We start from the raw sequence: 25937 nt of genomic DNA, 5'->3' as shown, positions 1-25937 counted from the left end.
GCCTGTGGTTCCTCTCTTTGCAGCAACATAAGACAACTTCGAATTTTGTGCTCTCTCTCTCTCAAAGATCTTTTGGCTTCTGTTTACCAAACAAACTGAATTTTGTTTATGATTTTTGCTTCGGTTGAGATCGAAGTTTTGTGAGTCTTGTGTGTTTTGTGTTTGTTTTGTGTCTAAGATTTTCTGTGGGCTGGTTGGAAATATAACTTAGACTTTAATTACATATGTTATTTAGTCTGGGGAATTTATTAGTTTTACACAGTTATAGAAATTTGCATAGCAACCAGTGGGCATTGTTATAAAAGGAGGGGGGGGGGGATTTTGAATTAAAGTTTGAAGGTGAATTTTTGTTAATAATGTAATTGTTCATCTTTACCGCTGTGTGATATGCCTTCTTTGTGGTCGTTGGTTTGATTTTGTAACAGTATGCCCTCACACAATTAAGACTCAGAGACGTGATGCTTTCTCATCCTTTACTTATTAGACTAACCTGGCTACTGAAACACAGGGTTATATATATATATATATATATATAGAAGAGTGATATCATGATGTGAGTGCCATGATGTCCAGCAGAGGCTGGGCTTATACCCAGCAGTAATATTTGATGATTAGAATGGACAGCTTAAGGAAACAAAAAGTGCAGAAGAGATTATGGACAAAAAGTCTGCTCAGGCATTTATTAAGCCACTTTTGGAGGGATACTTTAAACTAATTCATATTATACACCTGCACATGCAATCATAATGTGTTCAATACTTAGTATTGGGGGGAGGGGAGTGGTTGCAGGTCCACTGGTTCTGGAGGTGGGAGAAGGCAAGTTAAATGTGTTTATTTGCTGGCGTGAACAGAGCACAAATGTGAAATGTTTTGGCAACATGTTTTAGCTCATAGAATATTAGAGCAGGGATGTGATGTTGAGGCTTTATGCTTTATAAGGCACTGGTGAGATCTAACTTGAAGAATTTATCATCACCAAATTCACCAATTAAACTACAAACCCCATATGTTTTTGGAGGGTGGGAGGAAACTGAAACACCCGGGGAAACCCATGCAGACACGGGGAGGATGTACAAATTCCTTACAGACAGCGTTGTGTTAACCGCAATGCTAATCTACATCTCTGACAATTCCATGAAAACAATAACAATTTTACTTGCATGGTTTTTGGGTTGGTGTCAAACCTCATTCCCAAGAACTGCCTTATGAGTTGGGAGGCGATTATGCATAATGTATCAGTGCTGCAAGATTCCTTTTTCATCTCTGACCACTGTCTAAAGCTAAACTGCACCATTCATCATGAAGGCTACTGTAACATTGCCTATTTCCGGCCTGACCTCAGCTTATCTGAAGTCCTTGATTTGACCTTCGATGATTCTAATGTCCTCATGTCTCGCACTCGTTCAAATTTCAAGGTTCTTTATTGTTGTATTACTGATGAAGTAACGGGAAACCACTTCAGTATTTTTCCCTTGTATAATTATGAACTCAACATCGACTACAGTCTCTGCTCAAAGACATGAGCCTTTTTGAACTACAGTTTGGATGGTCAGAGATCGTGACGGATGGAGAGACATGATCGCCCACATCAAACGGCAAGGCACCTGAATTAATTAATAAAACAGATGAAATGTTACACAGAATTGACTTTAGTCTGCTGCAAGGCAAAGAATTGCCATCAGCAGAAATTGCCCAGTGCCCCTTACAGCCAGTGGAAATAAAAGCAAAAGAGAATCCCTCCCAGAATCTAAGTTAATTTTAAATTAATTATCTGTAAATTTCAGTTCATTGAAAACACTAACTTCTGTATAATACCCTAGAGCAAACTCTCCTTACCCTTCGACTGTGTTCTCATTGGCTTACTTTGGTTGTAGTTCCGTCTCTGAGTCCTAGTCATTCTCTTTTTTTTTTTTTTTAAATTTTTTTATTTTTCACACCATAAATCACATTAGCCATGTTGTACACTATTTCTTTTCACACATATACAGTGACTTTTTCTCCCCCCCCCCTTTCCTCCCAAGCCACCCCCCCACCCCCCCCTCTCATCCATTTTAGGTATACAATCTAGGTTGCATTAATCCAGTCAGACAATGTTGTCATTCAACCAAATTACACCAGAAATTCTACTGAGTCCATTCTTATCTTTCCTTCTCCTTCCATCAACTTAGGTAATGTTTGTCCCCGGTAGGTTTTCGCTATTGTATTTAATGTAAGGCTCCTATACTTGTTCGAATATTTCAATATTATTTCTTAACCAATATGTTATTTTTTCTAATGGAATACATTTATTCATTTAAATTTGGTAGTTTCTTCCTTTTAATTTGGTTATGTATTCCATTAATATTTAAAGACATATAGTTCAGCGTAGCCCTTTTATATTTTGTTTATCTTCTCTTTCCGTTTTTCCATCATTACCTTTCCTCCTTTTCCATTTCTGTTTTCTTATTTTCAACTCTTCATAAGACAACATTCCTACAACATCTAACATTTTCCTTATTCTCCTATTTCTATCTTATTTATCCCCAATCTCCCCTTCACCTCCTGAGTTGTCCTTTATCCCTTGTCGGACAACCACATCTCCCCTCTCCATTTGGATTTGCGAATCCACTCGCAAGCGTCAACTGATTTTGCAGTGACCGCTATTTCCCCCCACCCCGCCTCCCCCAGAAAAGATTTCACTTTTCATATGTCACAAAGGTCCCTCTTTTAATTCCCTCCTTATTCTCTCTATTCCATTACCTTCCCTTATTAATTCTTGTCTATACTATCTATATTTTCCTCTAAGTACAGATACATTCCTGTATGCTCATTGTCTCTATTCACTCTTATACCTCTTTACCTGCATACATATCAATCGTGATCATTTTTACTCTCATTACCCGTCTTCATCCCTCAGTCTATTTTTGTCTTTACCCACATACATATCAGTCGTGATCATTTTAACTCTCATTACCCGTCTTCCTCCCTCAGTCTATTTTTGTAATTGTTCTGCAAATTTTCGTGCTTCTTCTGGATCCGAGAATAGTCTGTTTTGTTGTCTTGGAATAAATATTTTCAATACCGCTGGATGCTTTAGTATAAATTTATACCCTTTCTTCCATAAAATCGCCTTTGCTGTATTGAACTCTTTTCTCTTCTTTAGGAGTTCAAAACTTATATCTGGATAAATGAAGATTTTTTGCCCTTTATACTCCAGTGGTTTGTTGCCCTCTCTTACTTTTTCCATTGTCTTCTCCAGTACCTTTTCTCTTGTAGTATATCTTAGGAATTTTACTACAATAGATCTTGGTTTTTGTTGTGGTTGTGGTTTAGAGGCCAATACTCTATGTGCCCTTTCTATTTCCATTTCATGCTGTAGTTCTGGACATCCTAGGGTCTTAGGGATCCACTCTTTTATAAACTCCCTCATATTCTTGCCTTCTTCATCTTCCTTAAGGCCCACTATCTTTATGTTATTTCTTCTGTTATGGTTTTCCATTGTATCTATTTTTTGAGCTAGTAGTTCTTGTGTCTCTTTAGTTTTTTTATTAGATTTCTCCAATTTCTTTTTTAAGTCTTCTACCTCCATTTCTGCTGCTACTGCCCGCTCTTCCATCTTGTCCATTTTTTTTCCCATTTCTGTTAAGGTCATCTCCATTTTAATTATTTTCTCCTCTGTGTTGTTTATTCTTTTTCTTAAATCCTTAAATTCCTGTGTTTGCCATTCTTTAAATGACTCCATGTATCCTTTAATAAGAGCAAGTATATCCTTTACCTTGCCTATCTTTTCTTCTTCTATTTCACCATACTCTTCCTCTTCTTCTTCCTCTTGGTTGACCATCTGTTGTTTCTTTGGTGCCCTTTCCTCCTCTTCTTTCTTGTTTCTATTGTCTTCTGTGGTCTCTTCTTGCTGCAGGTGTTCTGCAGCTGTCGTTGCCGGCTGTGGAGATCGACTCCCCAGCTGGTCCCCCCTCCCGTCGGTGTGTTCTTTTTCATTCGCATCGCGCATGCGCAAAACTTCGCGCATGCGCGGTTGCGCACTTTTGCTCGGCTCTGCGAGCCATTTTTGTAGTCCATTATTTACCGACCTGAGGGAGCGGGTTTCTCTCTCCGCAGCGGGCCTCTTCGGACAGGTAAGGCCTTCACCTTTTTCCTCCTTTGTCTTCTCTTCCTCTCTTCTTACCGTTGCTTTCGACTTTTCTTTTTTTGTCGCCATCTTCTTTCCACCTTTATACTCACTTTTCTGTAACTTTTATTTCTGTGCCTTTGTGTTTTCTCTTGTTTTTCCCGACTTTTCTGGAGAGGGCTGGAGTTCACCGTCCGGCCACTACTCCATCGCGTGACTCCTCCCCAGTCCTAGTCATTCTCATTGTATTTCAATCACTTCATGGCCTCTGAAGACCAAATAGGATGACTTTTAATCTCCCATTGTCTCTTACATTTGCAGGCTTAAATTTTGTTTGATAATGTTCCTGTAATGTGCATGGAATTTTCATCCTTGATGAACTGAGTCATGAACTGAGGGTAGCATTACAAAGCTTAAACTGTACTCGTGCACATCAAAACCATTGCTTTGTTTGTAGTCCCACTAGCTGGAGAACTGGCTTGTGAATGTGCATTAATTTAAATTGGAACAGAGCAAAGACAGGGAGAAAGATTAAAAAAAAGTTTCCCACTTGTAATTTTCATGCTGGTGGCAAATCATTACATTTCACCACATTTGTTGCTTGACCACCTGAGTGCTTTCATCATGTTTAGGTATGGCTTTCGACTGACAACATCTAAAGAACAGGCGGCACAGTTGACGTAGTAGTTAGCGCCACGCCTTTACAACGCCAGCTATCGGGACCTAGTCTGGGTTCGAATCCTGCGCTGTCTGTAAGGAGTTTGAACATTCTCCCCGTGTCTGCGTGGGTTTTCACCTGGGGGATCCCGGTTTCCTCCCACAATTCCAAAACATACTGGGGTGTAGGTTAATGGGGTGTAAATGGGGTGGCAAGGACTCATAGGGCCGAATTGGCTTGTCACAGAGCTGAATGTCTAAATTTAGAAAAAAATTAAAATTCGAATGCACTGTGTTTTTTTCTGTCTCTCAAGCCAGACACACTTCATTAACTTGCATCGAGTTCACAGTGGTCATGTGTACAAGGAATTGTCAAGACTTTGAGGGGAAATATTTTTCCTCACCTCATAGAATTAATGATTGATTGCTGTAGATTCACAATGCCTGCAAAGGAATACAAATTGTCAGGTTCTCTGGAAGGCAGGTGATTTTTCACGTGTGTGATGGAAATGAACTTTATCCTTTATCCTCTTAACAAGTAATGTTGGCCTCCATGAGCTGATTGGAAGCTTTGACTTCTTTTCTAGTCTGATTAATCTGAATTGTGTATATTCTATAAAGACGTTTTGCGCTTCAGAAATGCTAATTCTGGCATCCCGTTCGGGGCAGACACGTGGCCTGAAGAGCCTGTTCCTGTGCTGTATCTTCCTTCCACTTGCCTTATTTTTTTTTACTCTTTATCTCACACTACATAAGGTCCTGCAACCAAAGAAAGAAAATGTTGCAATAAAAAAATGGAACTTTTGTTTTGACATTTCCTCAGTCAGCGTTTAATGGGCACTGCAAACCTGAAATGCCTTGTTTAGCAGCACTTCATCAATGTACTGTTGTTCCCTGTACTTAAAGTGCAAGCCAATAACCCATTGGATGAAAAGACCAAAAAGATTATTACTTCCCTGCTCCAACACTACTTACCACTGGAACACCACACTTTTCTTTGTCAAGTGTTCATTATTGCTAATTGCTTTGCTAAATATATGAAAATGTGTGGCTTTTTTTGTTAAATAATGGAACTGCACATTTATATTGTACTGTTCCAATGTGGCCATTAGGAAAAGGTAGTCATCTGGGTTAAAAGCAAGCTTCTTGGTCATTTCGAGGTTCAAATTTTGTGAGTGAGATTGGCCTTTATTTTTTTTTTTGGTTATTATTGGAGGAAAGGTGGAACAAGTATAAAATGCAAGGTTTTAGCAGATTTCCCACGAACCAATGGGGAATCTAAATGTATTCCTCTTCAGTATTCAGTTCTTAATATTCCTGATAGTCAGGAAGACCTAGTTCCTCAATTTGTGTTGTGTGTAGACATTCATGACCCCTTCAAATCTCTACACATTAAGGAGAAAATACAGGGCAGTATATTTAGCATAACGCTATTATGCTGCCAGTAACCTTGGTTCAAATCCCGCACTGACTGTAGGAGGTTTGTACGTTCTTCCCGTGACCTGCATGGGCTTCTTCCCTGTGCTCCCGTTTTCTCCCACCCTCCAAAATGTTTGGGGTCTGTCGGTTAATTAGTTTATTTGGGTGGCACGGGTTAAGGGTCAGAAGCCTTAAAAAAATAATTTAGACTTGGTTTTGTAATCAATTTGGCAATTGGAATATAATTTGCTTCTAGCTGTTAGCCTATGACAAAAGGAACGTCTCTGGGCCATATTTCAAGGTCCAGGTCAAAACTCGAACGTAAAACTGATGGCAAAAATGGAAACCGTTGCATGGAAAATTCATTGTTTGTTGAGTTTGTCAGGGGCAGGAGAGGCATGTATCTTTACCAAAGCCCATTTGTTTTTGATAAAATGATAGATGATGCAAGAAGTGAGAGTTTGAAAGACATTGATGTTCAGAGGTCTTGAACATAAATCGTTGATAATTAGCATTCAAGTACAGATCGATTGTAGGTTTTGAGAGGCCTTGCTCAGGTCGTGTAGAACTTTAGTGTGAGATCGCATCATGTGCAGGTCTGGTTTCCCTGTCCAAGGGAGGATAAACTTAAAATAGAAGGAATGCCACACCATTCGGCAGCTCATTTCTGCTTTGGTGAGCTTTGTTGTAGATTAGGCCTTTCTTTCTTTGGCTTGGCTTCGCGGACGAAGATTTATGGAGAGGTAAAAGTCCACGTCAGCTGCAGGCTCGTTTGTGGCTGACAAGTCCGATGCGGGACAGGCAGACACGGTTGCAGCGGTTGCAGGGGAAAATTGGTGGGTTGGGGTTGGGTGTTGGGTTTTTCCTCCTTTGCCTTTTGTCAGTGAGGTGGGCTCTGCGGTCTTCTTCAATGGAAGTTGCTGCCCGCCAAACTGTGAGGCGCCAAGATGCACGGTTTGAGGCGATATCAGCCCACTGGCGGTGGTCAATGTGGCAGGCACCAAGAGATTTCTTTAGGCAGTCCTTGTACCTTTTCTTTGGTGCACCTTAGAGTTTGGAAGAATGGGTGGTAATTATTCTTAACAATAATTCTTAAGGGGATTGAGAGGATTGATTATAGAGCTTGTATTTTTCTTAATGGAGGTATCTAGAACTGGGAAAAACAGACAAACAAGGAAGGAAAGCAATGAGCCTGAGCCCTTCTTCAGGCATGCTAAAGATAGGGCAAATTCCCGAATAAGAAAGTAGTATCGGTGGGATGGAGAGGGAAGGGAAGGGAGGGAGTACCATAAAGCTTACAGGTGATGGATGAATACTGGTGGGAGGGGGGAAGAAAGGAAAGGAGCTGTATGTGATGGGGGGAAGGTGCAAAGGGCTGAGAATGATGCTCTGTGATATGAGAAAGAAAGGGAAGGAGTGGGAAGTTGGAGGAAGGAAAGTGTGGGTTACAGGCAGGGGACAGAGAAGGAAAGGAGTGTGAGAGATGAGAATAAGTGAGGGGGGGAAAATAGAAGAGAGTGAAATTGGAGGGAAGGGGTTACCAGCGATTGGAGAAGTTTATATTCATGTCATCTGGTTGGATACTACTAAGATGGTAGTTATTTCTCTAATTTACAAAAAATTGAGAGAGTTTCTTCCCCTGGATGATGGTGAAGCTTTGAAATTCTTTATCCAAGTGGGCTCAGATGTTGAGTGTATTCCAGACAGGTATCAATAGATTTTTAGATGTTAGGGGAATTGAGGGATGTGGGTGAGTTCAGGAAGAAGGCATTGCAGTTAAAGGTCAGTCATGATCTTATGAATCACAGAGTTGAGGGGCCCACTCCTATTTTTTCTCATGCTCTTACAGGGGAAACCTGGATCATAGTATTTGACATGCACAAGTAAATAAAAAATAGAAAAGCTGGATATACTCAGCATCTGTGGCGAGGGGGAAAAAAGCAGAGAATATGTGAAATCAACAATTCCTCATCAAAAATGGGAAAAGTTAGATCAAAGACAACTTTTAGAATGGAGGAGAGGAGTAAATGAAAGAATCTTTGGGAGAGTGGATGACAATAGAAGTTGGGGATGTACACCAGCAGGAGTGTGCTCAGGGATTTAAATTCTCAATTTTTGGAGGAACACATTAACTTTACAGCCACTGTACATACCCATGTGCATACACTATCCTTGATATATTTTTTTGGCTGAGGCTTTTTTCATGCTGGTTCACTGCGATATGTCTCTGATCACCAGTAATTCACTCCAAGCCACTTCTGAAGCTGCTAACCCCAGCGACACAAAAGGGCACATGAAGAAGTATTCTGCCTTCTGCAACTTCCTCTCCAAATCATAAACTGTTCTGATGGAACGATATTTTTATCAGCGAGCAGTCTCCATGCATCCATCACTCTCGAAGTACCAAAAATCTGACTGCACTATTGTAACACCACATTTCTTTGCTCTTACAGCGACCGTGAATGGAGTATATATCCTTTTATATTTATTATCCTAATATTTCTCTTACATGGCAATTTAATTTATCCTTATTGTTGGTTAGTGTATTTTATGTCCCTCTGTAGCTGCACAAGTAAGAATTTTGGCGCACCAGTACATTTGGGTGGTATGGGTAGCGCAGCGCTGTTACAGCATCAGCCATCGGAACAGGGGTTGGAATCCCATGTTGTCTGTAAGGAGTTTTGTACCCATGTTTGTGTGGGTTTTGGTTTCTTCCCACCCTTCAAAGTGCACTGGGTGCAATTGGACAGCATGGGCTCATGGGCCAAAAGGGCCTGTTACTGTGCTGTGTGAATAAATTTAATTTAAAATTGAACTTGTATATGTGATGATAAACTCTCATCTTGCATAACTGCAATAAGGTGGGGGGGGAGGTGATCTGACCACAAACACGATGAAGAATGGCAATAAATAATAGTCCGGCATTCATTATTTCTTAAATTAATAAAACATAGAGCTGTGTACGCATGTTAGATGCAGTGATTGATTTAGCTGCCTTTATCACTTCTTCTGAAACCTGAATTTCAGTTCAGTGATTTACTCCAACTATTGGAATAAACATGAAAGACCCCAACAATGAAGACGCTGTTTACATCCGGTACCGCACGGATGGCAGTCTCTTCAATCTGAGGCGCCTGCAAGCTCACACCAAGACACAAGAGAAACTTGTCCGTGAACTACTCTTTGCAGATGATGCCGCTTTAGTTGCCCATTCAGAGCCAGCTCTTCAGCGCTTGACGTCCTGCTTTGCGGAAACTGCCAAAATGTTTGGCCTGGAAGTCAGCCTGAAGAAAACTGAGGTCCTCCATCAGCCAGCTCCCCACCATGACTACCAGCCCCCCCACATCTCCATCGGGCACACAAAACTCAAAACGGTCAACCAGTTTACCTATCTCGGCTGCACCATTTCATCAGATGCAAGGATCGACAATGAGATAGACAACAGACTCGCCAAGGCAAATAGCGCCTTTGGAAGACTACACAAAAGAGTCTGGAAAAACAACCAACTGAAAAACCTCACAAAGATAAGCGTATACAGAGCCGTTGTCATACCCACACTCCTGTTCGGCTCCGAATCATGGGTCCTCTACCGGCACCACCTACGGCTCCTAGAACGCTTCCACCAGCGTTGTCTCCGCTCCATCCTCAACATCCATTGGAGCGCTCACACCCCTAACGTCGAGGTACTCGAGATGGCAGAGGTCGACAGCATCGAGTCCACGCTGCTGAAGATCCAGCTGCGCTGGATGGGTCACGTCTCCAGAATGGAGGACCATCGCCTTCCCAAGATCGTATTATATGGCGGGCTCTCCACTGGCCACCGTGACAGAGGTGCACCAAAGAAAAGGTACAAGGACTGCCTAAAGAAATCTCTTGGTGCCTGCCACATTGACCACCGCCAGTGGGCTGATAACGCCTCAAACCGTGCATCTTGGCGCCTCACAGTTTGGCGGGCAGCAGCCTCCTTTGAAGAAGACCGCAGAGCCCACCTCACTGACAAAAGGCAAAGGAGGAAAAACCCAACACCCAACCCCAACCAACCAATTTTCCCTTGCAACCGCTGCAATCGTGTCTGCCTGTCCCGCATCGGACTGATCAGCCACAAACGAGCCTGCAGCTGACGTGGACTTTTTACCCCCTCCATAAATCTTCGTCCGCGAAGCCAAGCCAAAGAGAAGAAAAGAAGAAGAGTGGAATAAACTGTAAAATATGTTGACGGTGCTTGTTTGTCCCCGATAGACTCCTGTTGTCTGTTACAACATTGATCTAATTTTGCCTTCAAGCACGGAGAAAGAGCTCTTAAATGCGACTCAAATCCTTCGGGAGAGTTTATTTTGTTGGTGTAGAGAACAATTTCCTGCTTGTGATTTCAACGTTACCTGACAATTCATAACGATTTCCTTTAAAGGTAGGGTCATCTCGTTATGGCCTCCGTTATGGGCTGAGAAGTATCCCCGATTACAATACTCACATTTTAAATTTCTCACTGACATTTTTTTGTTTAGAGGAGCTTTCAGTTGAAGTGTTCTTTCCAAAATTAATGCAATTTTGTTTCATGTAGATTTTGGAATGCTAACATATTCATACTGACTATGTGCTGTCGCTCTCTGCTGTGTACAGCAGGTGGCTGAACAACCATAATAAAACAAGGATTCAGTTGGACTCTTGAGTGCCTAATTCAATCTCATAAACGCTAGTAGCCTAGGGTCTATTATCAGAAACAGACAATCCTCCATCATAAATGCTCTGTTCCTTTCACCGTCCCAGCAGGACTCTCTCGTCCCATTTGAGTGAATATGTGTTTTCATTCCTGTAATTGCTTCTTTTGTGAAATCAAGAGCAGATTGCAGTTGAGTGTCAAAGTTTCATTCGCCGTTTAAAATGCTGTCCTTCACCTTGAATCCCTAAACTGAATTGAAAGTATTACAGATATGATAAATCTCGCTTTTGTGTGGTTAATAGAGGGAGAAGGGATGAAGGGGATGGCTTGTGGATTTAACAGCATATGGTAAAATGATTCTAGAGAATTTCTGGGCTGAGGAGAAAGTTCTTTGCTCCAGTGGAGATGAATTTATGGAATTCCCTGAGGTGGAATTGTTCAAGATATTCAAGGGTGTGGTGGTACGCCATTAGGCAGGTGAAGCGGCCCCGCTTGTCGCGCACGCGGCGGGGCAGCAGGCCAAAATGGTGCCATCGGGGGTTTACACCCGATCTCGGCACCGGGCTCAGAAGCCTGCGCTTGGCAACCCACGTGACGCCCCAGTGACGTCGGGGCCCCCCAGCGTGATTCTCAGACAGGTCCGGCCTGGGAGTATAAGATCAGCCAGGCAGTCTGCAATAAATCAGTTTTGCTCACTGAACTCAACCCGTCTGGTCGTGAGATCCTTCAGTTAGCAGTGTAGCCTCCACCGCTACAATTTGTGACCCCGACAGGTTCAAATGTCTTTGAACCCGACATGAATGATCAAGCTATAGCCATCAAGCTTCCTGACTTCTGGGTTCAGGAACCGGAGACCTGGTTCAGCCATTCAGAGGCTCAGTTTCATCTCTGCCAGATTTCATCAGATTCGACCAAGTTCTACCATGTGGTCGCCGTCCTGGACCAGACCACCACCAAACGAGTGCTGCACCTCGTTCAGCACCCACCTGCGGAAGATAAGTATGGGACCATCAAGTGGGTGCTCACCAGCTCCCTTGGCCTCTCCAGGCACCAGCGTGCTGCTCGGATGCTGCACCTCAACGCCTTGGGGGACAGAACTCCAATCGAGTTGATGGACGAGATGCTCGTGCTCATGGACAATCACACCAACTGCCCACTCTTCGAGTGCATCTTCCTCGACCATCTGCCTGAAGACATCTGGCCATTGCTGTCCCAGGAGAGCTTCGTTGACCCAGGAAGATCGCTCAAAAGGCTCAGGAGCTATGGCTCGAAGGATTCCCGGAGGGCTCAGCAGTCCAGCAGGTTACAAGTCATGGGCATGACCATGCCAAGCACTCCTCTAGCGCTGCAGTAGAACACCCGGCCCCTGCAGGGGCCTCAAAGAACATAGCCAGAAGCAAGCCATCCACATCAGGCCTCTGCTTCTTCCACCAGCGCTGGGGAGCAAAGGCTCAGAAGTGTCGTCAGCCCTGCTCATTTCAGGGAAATGAGAAAGCCGGCTGCTGTTAATGGCTGCAGTGGCTGGCCAACAACACAGCCTTCTCTACCTGTGGGATTCAGTCAGCGGCCGACGCTTCTTCGTCGACACCGGGGCCCAGATCAGTGTCATTCCGGCCACAGCCATCGAATCCCAGAACTGGGCTTGAGCACCTCCCATCCGTGCAGCCAATTCAACAGAGATCTGAACGTATGGAGACAAGACCATCCACTTCCAGATTGGCCAGCGGAAGTTCTCGTGGAGGTTCATCATTTCGTCCCTCCTTGGTGTCGACTTCCTCCTCACCCACAGACTCCTGGTCAACATTCGAGGTAAGTGACTGGTAGATGCCTGTACCTTCCAATCTGTTCGCCTCAACGCCTCCCACACAGAGCAGCCGCAGATGGCCAAGGTCAGCAAGCCACGGTTCTCCACCGCCTCACCACGCCACGGGATGTTTCATTACATCCCACCCAAGGCCCGCCAGTCCATTCAAAGGCACGCCGGCTCCTGCGGATAAACTCCAGATAGTGAAAGGAAGTGTTCTCGCATCTGCAGGATTTGGGGATCATTCGATGCTCCGACAGTCCTTGGGGCCTCACCACTCCACTTGGTCCCGAAAACCTCCAGCGGCTAGTGCCCCTGCGGAGATTATCGATGGCTTAAAGACACGACAGTACCTGACCATTACTCGATCCCTCTCATCCAGGACTTTACGGCCAACCTGCATGGCACAAGGGTATTCTCCAAGATCGACCTGGTGCGCGGGTATCACCAAATCCCGGTGCACCCTGAGGACATACCCAAAACGGCCATTATCACTCCTTTGGCTTGTTCGAGTTCCTAAGCATGCTGTTCAGGCTCAAGAATGCCTCCCAGACCTTCTAGCGCTTCATGGACACAGTGGGCAGGGATTTGAATTTTGTATTCATTTACCTGGATGACATCCTTGTCGCCAGCAGAGACCGGGCACAACACAAGTCTCACCTGCGCATCCTCTTCTCCCGACTGGCCAACTTTGGCCTAACAATCAATCCAGCCAAATGCCAGTTCGGGAAAGAATCCATGCAGTTCCTGGGCCATACCATGGGCAGAAGGAGCTACACCTGCCGCTATGAAGGTCGCTACAGTCAGGGAGTTCCCACGCCCGGACAACCTCAAGGGGCTACAGGAGTTCGCGGGTATGGTCAATTTCTATAACTGCTTCATTCCAGGCACTGCATGCATCATGCAGCCACTTTTCCCCCTCATCGCAGCCAAAGACAAGACACTAGTCTGGACTCCAGAGGCCAGCAGGGCATTCGTAGCCATGAAAGATGCCCTCGCAAAGGCTATCCTGCTCATCCACCCACACACTAACCTGTCGATGCCTCTGTCACAGCCGTCGGCGCTGTCCTGGAGCAGCAGGTGAATGGACAGTGGAAACCAATGCCATTCTTTAGCTGACTTCTTCGCCCGCCAGAGCGCAAGTATAGCGCTTTCAGTTGTGAGTTGCTGGGCATGTACCTGGCGCTGCGTCATTTCTGCTATTTCTTGGAGGGGAGGCCTTTCACCATTTTTACTGACCACAAACACCTCACTCAGGCGCTTGCTATGGCAAGTGATCCCTGGTTGGCCTGCTAACAGTGTCACTTCTCCTTCGTGTCGGAGTTCACCACCGACATTTGGCACAAGATGGGGAAAGACAACGTGGACACCAACACACTCTTACAACCGGCCATTTGCGCGCTGACATCCGGCTTAGACTTCGACCAGCCCACCCGGGACCAGAAGTCCGACGAGGAGACATGGGCCTTCAGGACTGCTAGCATGGCATATGGTTCCAGAACCTCCTGACTCCTGACGGTGAGGGCACCATCCTGTGCGATGTCTCCATGGGCACCCTGCATCCAGTGGTTCCCCAGCAGTGGCGCAGGCAAGTCTTCCACCATATCCATGACCTTTCCCACACTTCCATCAGGTCCACGGTCCGTATGGTGGCAGAACATTTTGTCTGGCATGAGCTTCGGAAACAGATTGCGGACTGGGCCAGAACGTGCACCCATTGCCAGCTTTCCAAGGTGCACAGGCACACCAGCGTACCTGTACAACGTCCGGGAATGGTTCAGCCACATACATGTGGACATCATTGGACCCTTACCCATTTCCCGAGGTAACAGTTAACTTTTTCACAGTGATAGACCGCACCACTCATTGGCCCAAGGCCATCCTGATGCCAAATCCCTCCATGGACTCCTGCTCCCGAGCGCTTTTGAACAGTTGGGTTGTCCAATTCAGCGTTCTGAACCACCTCACCAGTTCACCTCTGCGCTCTGGGCATAGCACGCCAATAGGTTGGGGATCGAGCTACATCACACCACGGCCTATCACCCACATGCCAATGGGCTAGTCGAGCGATTGCACCGCCACCTTAAGTCAGCACTGATGGCCCGCCTCACCAGCCCTGACTGGGTGGATGAGCTGCCTTGGGTGCTCCTGGGTACCTGCTCGACACCCAAAGAAGACCTACAGGCGTCATTAGCCAAGCTGGGCTACGGTGCACTGCTAGCCCTACCCGTGAGTTCATCAGCGCACCTCACAAACCCCAGCAGTCACCGCACGGTCTACTTCCCTGCCTCCGGGCCCAGTTGGACTCCTTCACACCCCCACCGCTGCCTGGACACGGCACACGGGCCTCTTACGTCCCCAGCGAGCTGTATTCCACAGAGTACATTTTTATCAGATGGGGCCCGTCCACAGCACCTCTACAAAGACCATACGAAGGGCCGTACAAAGTCATCCAGTGTTCAGGATCCACTTTCACACTGGACATCAGTGGTAAGACAGAACTGTTTATGGTGGACACGTTAAAGCCAGCCCACCTCGACCGCACCGAACCAATAGTTGTGGCCCAACCCAAGAAGCGGGGCCACCCGGCAAAAAAGGACATCGGCACCGGTTCTGGGGAGGGGGGCTGTGTGGTGGTATGCCATTAGGCAGGTGAACTGGCCCCACTTGTCACACACACGGCGGGGCAGCTGGCCAAAATGGTGCCATCAGGGGTTTCCTCCCGACCTTGGCACCGGGCTCAGAAGCCCATGCTTGGCAACTCACGTGACGCCCTGGTGATTTCGGGGTCCCCCAGCAGGGTTTTCAGCCAGGTCCGGGCTGGGAGTATAAGACCAGCCAGGCAGCCGGCACTGAATTAGTTTTGCTTACTGAACTCAGCCCGTCTGGTCATGCGATCCTTCAGTTAGCAGTGTAGCCGCCGCTATAAGGGCAAGTTTAAAAAAAAATTAGACATTCAGCACAGTTGCAGGCCCTTCTGGCCCACAAGCCCATGCTGTCCAAATACACTCTATTAAACTAAATCCCCCGTAAGTTTTGAAGGGTGGGAGGAAACCAGAAACCCCTGCAGACACAAGGAGAATGTACAAACTCCTTACAGACAGTGCTGGATCCGAACCCGGGCCACTGATGCTGTTACAGCGTTGCGCTAACTGCTCAGTGCATTTAAACTAAATGGGAGACAAATGGTACAGGGAGAGAACAAAAACATGATGTTGAGGCCATGCCTGAAATAGCCCTGATGTTCTGAATAGGCTTGGGGGCTGACTGGCCAGCTGATGCTCCTGTTTCTTGTGTATAATTTCTTTAATATTGAGCAAAGATACACTGCTGGGGAAAGCCCACTGCCGGCCTGCTCCTCGTTGATCACCTTCTCTGTGACGTTGTGAAAGAATAACTTTAATGAATATGCTTAACAAAGGGCTAATGAATTAGGTGAGAAAATATAGTAGCTGCCTGTAAAATGGTGGGAATATAATTCCTTTCGAAACATGACCTTCTCTGTGCTATAATCAGAAAGTAACTAATACCACAAGAATGTCAATACATTGAGTTAAGGACATCCTGACATTTCCCAGCCATTTGCAGTCACCATAGGAGAACATGCTATTGTAAACACAAAATTGCAAGATGTGTGAAACTTCTCAGGGTCTCACGTAGAGCCCTGCCCAAAGGCGTATAAAAGTACGATGAACATTCCGATACTTTGAGTGGAGTTTAGAATTACTAAACTCTTTCTTTTATCACCCCTCACTCCCATTAGCATTACCAAGGTCAAGCAAAAAAAACTGTTGTACGCTTAATTGGTTCTGCTGTTTCTTTTATTACAGTGCAGGCTGACTTTAACAACTTCTACCCTTGCACATTGGAACGTGGAAATCAGAGGTGATCTGGAAGTCAGAGACAAGTGACTTCCTGCTCCACTGCTAACTAAACACTACATCCCAAAGTGGAACAAAAAAACACGATGCAGTCTGCTGCCTCGTGCACTTTGCATTGAAGCCCTTATTTTTACTCTAAGGACTATTGGCAAAGAAAACATAGACCTATTCCTATGAATAGATTCACCTGCTCTCCTCAAAAAGGTCAGTAGGTTGCCGAGTAGAGGAAAGTTTGGAGAGACGTCGAAGGTAAGTTTTTTTTAAAAACACTGAGTGGCGGGTGCCTGGAATGCATTGCTGGCGTGGTGTTGGAGGTTGGTACAATAGGGAGATTTAAAATATTCTTGGATCGGCACCTAGTTGTAAGAAAAATGGAGAATTATGGAAATGAGGTAGGGAAGGGTCAGATTGTTGTGGAGTAGGTCTATATTGGTTGGCATAACAAAGTAGGTTGTGGGCCCTGCTCTGTGCAGTAATGTTCTATGCTAATACAACTTGGTGGCTTGTTTATCATTCATTATATTACATTAACTTTGTGTTTTTAATTCATTTTAATACATAGTTTCTGATTTTAAATTCATTTATTCAATTTTAATTTTGTTTTAAACTTTGAACTGAATGGCCTTTAAACATCTCTGACTACCTAGTGGTAGAGAGCTTTGGCATCAGCGAGCTGACAAAAAGCTACCAGGACATTTGGGCAGAAATATCTCAGGATCTGCAGCCTGAAGTCTATGCAGTGGTTCACCCAGATGGATGTGGTCGTCTGGACAGTGAATAGAACGGGGCAGTAGCAACTGATAAGTGTATGGGTTTTAGGAAAGGCAGGGGTTGGAGTGGATACATGTGGTAATCCAGGTCAAATAGAATCTGGCCAAATGCATTCCAGCATTTTCCCCGACAACAGATATTGCCCGAATTGCTGTAATTTCAGCAAATCCCCAAATTAATCTGGTACCAATCTTTCCAATTGTTCTTTACCTGTTCCCATTTGCCTAATCCATTTCAGTACTTGCTTTCTACTCAACCCCACCCCCATGGGTCTCCATCCCTATCCCACTGCTTGTCTCACCTCTCCCATCTTCATCCGTCAAGTGTCCTACCACCACTTGGTCCCTCCTTGTCCCATACCCCTCATTTTAACACTTGCACTCTCCTTTTCGTCTCAACAAAAGGGTCCTGAACCAAAATATTGACGGTCCATTTTTCTCCATGGATACTGACTGACCACTGATTTTCTCCAGCTTCTCTTTGTTTGCTCACGATGATGACATCTTCAGATCCTTGTGTCTATAAGTTCTACTTTCTCCCTTTGTTCTTGAATAACTGCATGACAATTTTTGTTTTCAATCCACCGGAAACTTTACAGAATTTAGGGAATTTTGGAAGATCACAACTAATCCATCCACTATCTGCTGCTACTTTCAGAAGCTTATGTTGCAGGCTACTAGGTCCAACAGACCAGGTGGGCTTTAATCCATTTTAGTTTGCTCAATATTTTTTCTCAAGTGATAATTACTGTTTTAAATTCTTCCTTCCCTTTGATCCTCAGATATCTTATTCTTTCTAGGACACTAAAACTGGAAATTCTAAATCAGACGTGTGTGCAAGAAATTATAAATTCTCTGTGAAGGCACGCTGTTTTATCAGGTCTGATTTGAAAGAGGAAAATTTGGAGGAAAAATTAGAGCTCCAGATGGTGGAATTTATACAGCACGTCAGCTATTCTGCTGGGGCAGGACATTGTGCATAAATTAAATTCTTTAATCCTTTCTTCACTTTAGGCTCCACTCCTACGCACCAAGAAAATTGGAATATGAACTTGTCAACACTGAGTCAAAAAATAGTGATTTCAATGTTGCATCTCCTTTATTGAAGGCTGCTTCTCAAGGGTAAGTTGCAAAATGAAATGAAGCTCCTTGACTGCAAATGACAAGCAAATATTTGGCAGAGCGGCTGCTGTGGAACTCCCACCAAAGGATGAATTGAAGTTGGAATAATTGGTTGCATCAGATCTTAATTGGCATGGAGTCGTATGCTGGCAGTCAGCACAACTTTAACACTGACAAATCTGCTTTTGGATCAAGTTCATGGTTTGACTTGGTCCAGGATCTAAGACCTATTTTTAAAAAATTCCTGTAATTAAGAAAGGTGAGATAAACCAAAGATAAGCCATGAGATAAGCCAAAGATAAACGAAGGGGATTAGTTTAAATAGCCAACTTGATTGACGTGAATAAGTTGGGCCAAAGGACCATGTTGTTTGACTCTATGAATCTTTATCAATCTCTAAGGGTGGTATGGTTAGTGTGGCGGCTAGTGCAACGCTGTTTCGGCGCCAGTGATCAGGACCAGGGTTTGAATCCCATGCTGTCTGTCAGGAATTTGTATGTCCTCCCAATGTCCGCATGGGTTTTTCCCAGGGAGCTCCTGTTTCATCCCACTGTTCAAAAAAGTGTACGAGGGGTTGTCGGTTAATTGAATGCAAATGGGCATTCACTCCCACTTGTGAGCCGAAATTTAACATTTTAATGATTTTTTTAACAATTTGTGTTTGATTTTTTTTGGGGGGGTTGATATGGGTTGGTTAATTTTTAATATTTAAACATACAGTGAATAATACTGAATTTATTTCATTTTTAATGATTATAACTGTCTGAGCTTGCATTCAAAATTTTAGAAAACTTTGGCAGTCAGCAAATTCGGGTGTACGGCTTTGTCATTCATCACAGGAATTTCTTCTGCGTGGAGATTGGAAAATCTAATCATCAGTCAAATTATTTCAAATCCAGACTGGGTCAGGTATGGAACAGAATTACAAACAGCCAGGCTCAGCTCAGGTACAGATAGGGGTCAGAGTTTACTGGTCCCCTTACCCATACCCATTCCACACCACAGTTCCTATTCCCCAAGATTAGGATCTCTAGAGAGTGGCACCACTTAACAAAGCAACCCATTGTATGACTTGCTCTAGCCGTCTCTTAGTAATTAGATTTTCAGAGGAATTTTATGAGAACTATTAAGATGCCTCTGTGAAGACAAGGGAATTTTATGACAGGTCTCTGAGGCAACTGGTTATGTGTTGAATTTTCAATCTCTCACTACTGCAGTCAGAGGTTCCCACCTGCTTCGAAAGGGTATCAACCATTCCCGGTGCCCAGGATGATCAGAGTGAGCTGCCTCAATGACCATTGCCCAGTAGCACTTGCATAGAACATTACAGCACAGAAAATTGGCCCTTAGGCCCTTCTAGTCTGTGCCAAACTATTATTCTGCCTTGTCCCACTGCCCTGTACCCAGTCCATAGCCCTCCACCCTTCCTCCCATCCATGTATTTGCCCAGATTTTTTCTTAAATGCGAAAATTGAGCCCACGTTCACTACTTAAGCTGGCAGCTCATTCTACACTCCCATTAATCTCTGTGTGAAGAAGACCTCCGTAATGTTCCCTCTAAATCTTTCCCATTTCACCCATAACCCATGTCCTCTTGTTTGTATCTCACCGACCCTCAGTGGAAAAAACCCTCATAATTTTGTTTACCTCTATCAAATTTCCCCTTCTTCTATGTTTCAGGGAATAAAGTCCTAACCTCTTTAACCTTTCCATGTAACTCAGTTCCTGAAGTCTCTGCCACATCCTAGTCAATAGTCTCTGCACTCTTTCAGTCTTATTGATACCTTCCAGTAATTAGGTGACCAAAACCACACACAATACTCCAAATTTGGCCTCACTAATATCTTTAACATAACATTCTAACTCCTACACTCAATACTTTGATTTATGAAGGCCAATATGCCAAAAGCTCTCTTTACAAACTGATCCACCTGTGATGCCACTTTCAGGGATCTGTATTCTCAGATCCCTCTGGTTCATCGCACTCCTCAGTGCCCTACCATTTACCATGTACATCCTATCTTGGTTTGTCTTTCCAAAATTCAACACCTCACACTAGTCTGCATTAAATTCCATCTGCCATTTTCTGCCCGTTTTTCCAGCTGGTCCAGATCCCCCACAAGCTTTGAAAGCCTTCCTCACTGTCCACAGCGCCTCCAATCTTTGTGTCATCTGCAAACTTGCTGATCCAGTATGCCCCATTATCATCCAGATCATTGATGTAGATGACATTGCTCCCTGAGGGACACCACTATCACAGGCTTCAAGTCTGAGGAGCAATCATCCACTAACACTCTCTGGCTTCTCCCATACAGGCAATGTCAAATCCTTATGACTAGCCTCCCATATGGAACTTTGTCAAAGGCCTAACTGAAGTCCATGTAGACAACATCCACAGCCTTTCCTTCATCAGCATTGCTGATAACCTCCATAAACTCTAAGATTAGTTAAACACAAGTTTAGGCACAAAGCCATATTGACTATCTGTAATCAGTCCCTGGCCATACAAATGCTTGCATATTCACCTTCCTATAATTTCATGGGACTATAATTTCCTGGGTTACTTTTGGAAAATTTTTTAAACAACGGAAAAACATAAGCTACCCTTTAATCCTCCATATCTCAATTGTGGATGAGGACATTCTATATATTTCTGTCATGGCCCCTGCAATTTCTACACTACCCTCCTTCAAAGTACAAGGGAATATCTTGTCAGGCCCTGGGGATATATCCATCCTTAATTGGGTGGCACAGTTAGTGTAGTGGTTTGCACAATGCTGTCATGGCACCAGTTATTGGGACCGGGGTTCAAACCCCGTGTTATCTGTAAGGAGTTTATATGTTTGCCCTGTGACTGCATGGGTTTTCCCAGGGGCTCTGGTTTCCTCCCACCATTTGAAATGTACCGGGGCTGTAAGTTAATTCGGTGTCATTGGGCGACACAGGCCTGTAGGCCTAAAAGGCCTGTTACCATGCTGTATGTCTAAATTTAAACATTTAAAATTTAAATAAAAAATTAAATTTATTTTCTTTATTAACAGCTGATGAAATATCTACTGTGATGCAATGCTTTGAGAGGTTAGTCAGGGCCATAATTAACATGTACCTTAGTGAAGATCTGGACTCACTGCAATTCGCCTGTTGTCTCAATCACCTCACAGCAGACACAGGCTCTTCACTCAGCTCTCTATCACCTAGACAACAGCAACACATACATCTGGCTACTCTTCACCTACAGTTCAGCCTTCAACACCCTCAGTGCTTGTTAACAAGATGCAAAACCTTGGCTCTGCATCCCCCTCTGCAACTGGATCCTTAACTTCCTCAATCAGTATGAATTGGAAACAATGTCTCCTCCTAGCTGATCATCAACACAGGTTAAGCAAGTATACTTGCTTAGTCCACTGCTCAACTCACTCCACACTCACTACTGTGTGGCTACGCACAATTCCAATGCCATCTACAAATTTGCGAATTATACCATGTTCGTCATCAGAATCACAGACTCCAATGAGGAAGTGTACAGGAGGGAGATTGATCAGCTAGTTGAGTTGTGCCACAGCAACAACTTTGCATTCAACCAAGGAGCAAATTGTGGACTTCAGGAGGACACAAACCAGTCCTCATTGAGGGGACATCAGAGAAGAGTGTTAAGAACTTCTACTGGGTGTCAATATCTCTGAGGATTGGTCCATAGGGCATTAATGTCTATGCAATCACAAAGAAGGCTCACCTATACTTTGTGAGGAGTTTGAGGAGATTTGGTATGTCACAAAAAACTCCCGAAAAAATTCTACTATGTACAGCGTTCTGGCCGGTTGTATCGAGATGGCAATGCACAAGACAGGAAAAACTCCAGAGGGTTGCTAACTTGGCTGTGACATTACGAGCACCAGACTTCATTCCATCGAAGACACCTACAAGAGGTGGTGTCTTAAGAAAACAGCCTCTATCCTCGAGGACCCCCACCATCCAGGCCATGCCCTCTTCACTCTGCTACCATCAGGAAAAGGATACGGGAGCTTGAAGACGAACACCCAGTGGCGCAAAAAACAGCTTCTTCCCCTCCGCCATCAGATTTCTGAATGGACAATGAATCACAGACAACAACTCACTTTCTCCTATTTTCTTGCACGATTTATTTATTTTTGAAATGTAATTTATAGGAATGTTTGCACTGTAATGCTGTCACAAAAAACAAATTTCTGATGAATTCTGATTTTGATTACTGAGACAGCTAAATTCAACAATCAACTTGTACCCAATTAACCTACACCCTCAGTACATTTAGAATGGTGGGAGGAATCTGGAGCCCCTGGGGAAAATCCATGCAGACACAGGGAGAGCATACAACTCACAAACAGCGCGGGATTTGAACCCTGGTCCCGATTGTTAGTGCTGTAAAGGTGTGGCACTAACTGCTACACCAGTTGGGTCGCCCGATATGCCAACTGTATCATTGTGTAAAATATTTGTTGATCCAAGATCATTTTATGTTTCAGGCTGTATGTTTTTTTTAAATTCTGTTTCCTTGGTTCAGATCAACAGTAATGGAAGCTGAATACATTTATTTATGTTTCTAACTCTCTACAGATACTAAATATATATCCAGGAGTAAATTTAGTAGAATTTAAAGATTTTTTTGTGCTGTGGAACTGGTGATGCATGAACATAAATGGATAATTTTAGATATTCATTGTTCCATTTGTGTGTGTTTGAGCAAACTAATTGGAATTTATTGTGTACAACAGTGTCGTATTTGCTCAAAGATGACTTTAGTTGACATGTATGCAAAAATAGTTAGCACTAGATAATTAAGATTAAATAGCATTAACCTGATTTCACGAGAGTCTAGCAGATAAATCCAGCCTGATTAAAGCCATAGGAAAACACAAGAACTGGAGGTAGCAAACAATGAGTAGCTGGAGAGACTCAGCAGGCCAGGCAACAACCCAAAACATTGACTGAACATTTATCTCCATAGATGCTTCCTGATCCATTGAGTCTCTCCAGTTTTTCAGTGATTAAAGCCATGCCTATCCTTTGTGGGAAGTTATAGTTTGAAGACTTTGCTGGAAAAGCAAAACTGACGTGGAACTGCTCACTTTACTGAGTGGATACAAAGGTCTTGAGGTGATGAAGGAAGAGAAAGATGAGGTCCATAAAAAAAGTGATGGAAAAAACAAGCTGTTGGATTGAAATGTTCAGGAAATTGAACGGTAATGTAATGATCAGTTTACCTAATCATTACCTTGAGGGGCACTGGATAAAGTGGCGACTCTCTGTCTACCTGACGGTAGTCAAAAGTCAAAAGAATTTCATGTATGTTACATTCCGAATGGAGTATTACATGGCAATAATGGAACCTTTACCTTTAGTTTCCGCATGGAATCTTCAGCTCTTGCCAAACACTCAAGCATTCATTCCACTAAGAGGCAAGAACAGCGAGTGCTCATTAAGGCCACTGAAACTGTACTGACAATAACCACAACAGCAGTGAGACAGCTTTAATAAACTAATAGGTACACGAAGAGGTCTTGTCTCTCTGCAAGACGAACCTGGAAGACTCGACTGTAGCTCTGGACTGCTTTATAGACAAGGTCACTGGGATGACCCCTGGTGACCTAGTGGTGAAATTACACATCACTACTGAAACAGTGGTCTCCAAACTTCGCCTAACCAAACCCCACCTCAGATGCGCAAGTCCTTCAAACCACTCCACAGCCACTGGCTGTGAGAATCTTGGCCTCAACTCAGCAAGAATCTGGCAAAAAAAAAGGATGAAAAACAGTAAGGGCTTTCCAGGATTTTGTAACATCCCAAGGTGCTTCACGACGCTGAAAGGCATTTAAATTGCTGTTGGTAATGAAACATGACAGTCAATTTGTATGTCCCGAGGCACCTCAGACAATCACAAATTAAACGACCAAATGATAGGTTTTAGTCGTGTTGTTTGAGAGTTAACTGCTGGTCAGCACACTGGGGTGAAGCATGATTTGGGATTCATTGGTAAATATATTGCTCTTGCAAACTGCAACAAAATCTAAATCAATCATATCAATCTGAAGGAACAGTCTTCAATGAGCCTGCAAGTCCAGCAAGCTCATTTTCTGCTCACCTGTTCATTCCTTGATAATGTGTGATTTCCCCATGGAGAAGTCTCTGGAAGGAACTCAGTGAAAATGTATTAAAGGAAAATTATTTTGATACTCGGCCATTGTATATACCAATCCTTAAATATTATTGAAGTTAAGGTGCTGATAATTAATGAATCAAGAAAAGGGAAAATATTTCACAGTTTAGGCAGGAATATTAACACCATGCAGAGTCAAGACAAGTGAGGTGATGAAGGGTTCCAACATGAAACAGCAATCATTCTTTTTCTCCTACTGATGCTGCTCGAATCACTGTGGTCCTCTAGAACATAAGATGTAGATAGAATAGAGAACATTACAGCACATTACAGGCCCTTCAGCCTCCGATGTTGTGCCAATCTATATATTCCTACCAAAGAAAAGATCTAAAGCCTTCCTACCTTGCAAACCTTTATTTTTCCTTCATCCATGTTCCAGAGTGTCTTAAATGCCCTATTGTTCCAGCCTCCACCACCACCCCTGGCAAGGCATTTGCCGCACCCACAGCTCAGTGGGGAAAAAAAACTGATGTTTCACTTTGTAGAGAAGTCACCTGGTGTTTGCTATTCCGACCCTGGGAAAAAAGCACTGGCTGTTTACCTTATCTATGCCCCGCAGAATCTTGTAGTCCTTTATTAAGTCTCCTCTCAATCTTCTGTGCTCCAAAGAGAAAAGTCCCAGCTCTGTTAACTTTTCTCCTTAATGCTCATTTTCCAATCCAGGCAAGATTCTGGTAAATCTCCTCTGTACACTCCCCATGGCTTCCATATCCTTCCTATCATGAGGTGACCAGATCCGAACACAATAATCTCTTACCAGAGATTTGTAGAGTTGAAACATGACTTCTTTACTCTTGAATTCAATCCCCTTATTCAGGGCTAGATTAAGGCCAACTGATGCCCTAAGCACAGCCCAATGGTTCTCCCTCGACCTTTCCATTGTCTAACTGACAAGACATTTAGACTTAATAAGTGCTCAATATGAAATAATAGATTAAAAATTAAGTTTTATTCCAGGCCATACCCCACAACTGTGTTAAATATAACCTATATATAGATAGAGAGAGATATAGATATATCTATATATATATGGAGGCCCCTTTTTTGTGCGGCCCGAATTTAGCTGCACCATGGTAAATCCGGCAGAGGAAAAAACTCTGTGGTGCCCCCTTCCCGTGCTTACTTGATTTAATGGTTAATCGGGGCCTGGCCTTATTATTGAAGCCCAACGTCCCATAACTATCCTATCAACCTTTGCAGCAACCTTGAGAAATGCATGGATTTGGACTCCAAGGTCCCTCTGTTCCTCCACACTATTAAGTATCCAACTCTAGCAAGTTTCTTTTTTTTTTAAAGTATATATAAATTAAATTGATGCCTCAAGGC

The 25937-nt window shown here is 43.8% G+C and overlaps 1 protein-coding gene across 3 annotated transcripts in view; it reads left to right on the top strand.

Moving 5' to 3' along the window:
- Positions 1-25937, top strand: part of oca2 (oculocutaneous albinism II) — a 484102-nt gene that overhangs the window by 58352 nt on the left and 399813 nt on the right. For all 3 annotated transcript variants that reach the window (XR_011342330.1, XM_069891904.1, XM_069891903.1), the window contains exon 2: positions 18311-18418. Coding sequence is in view for 2 of the 3 variants with exons in the window: in XM_069891904.1 (XP_069748005.1) it covers positions 18311-18418 (108 nt within the window). In the remaining variant the exon portion in view is untranslated. The remainder of the gene's footprint in view (positions 1-18310; positions 18419-25937) is intronic.

Source organism: Narcine bancroftii, chromosome 7, assembly GCF_036971445.1.
Source record: "Narcine bancroftii isolate sNarBan1 chromosome 7, sNarBan1.hap1, whole genome shotgun sequence".
NCBI classification, from domain to species: domain Eukaryota; kingdom Metazoa; phylum Chordata; class Chondrichthyes; order Torpediniformes; family Narcinidae; genus Narcine; species Narcine bancroftii.
This window is presented reverse-complemented; position numbering and strand designations above follow the sequence as displayed.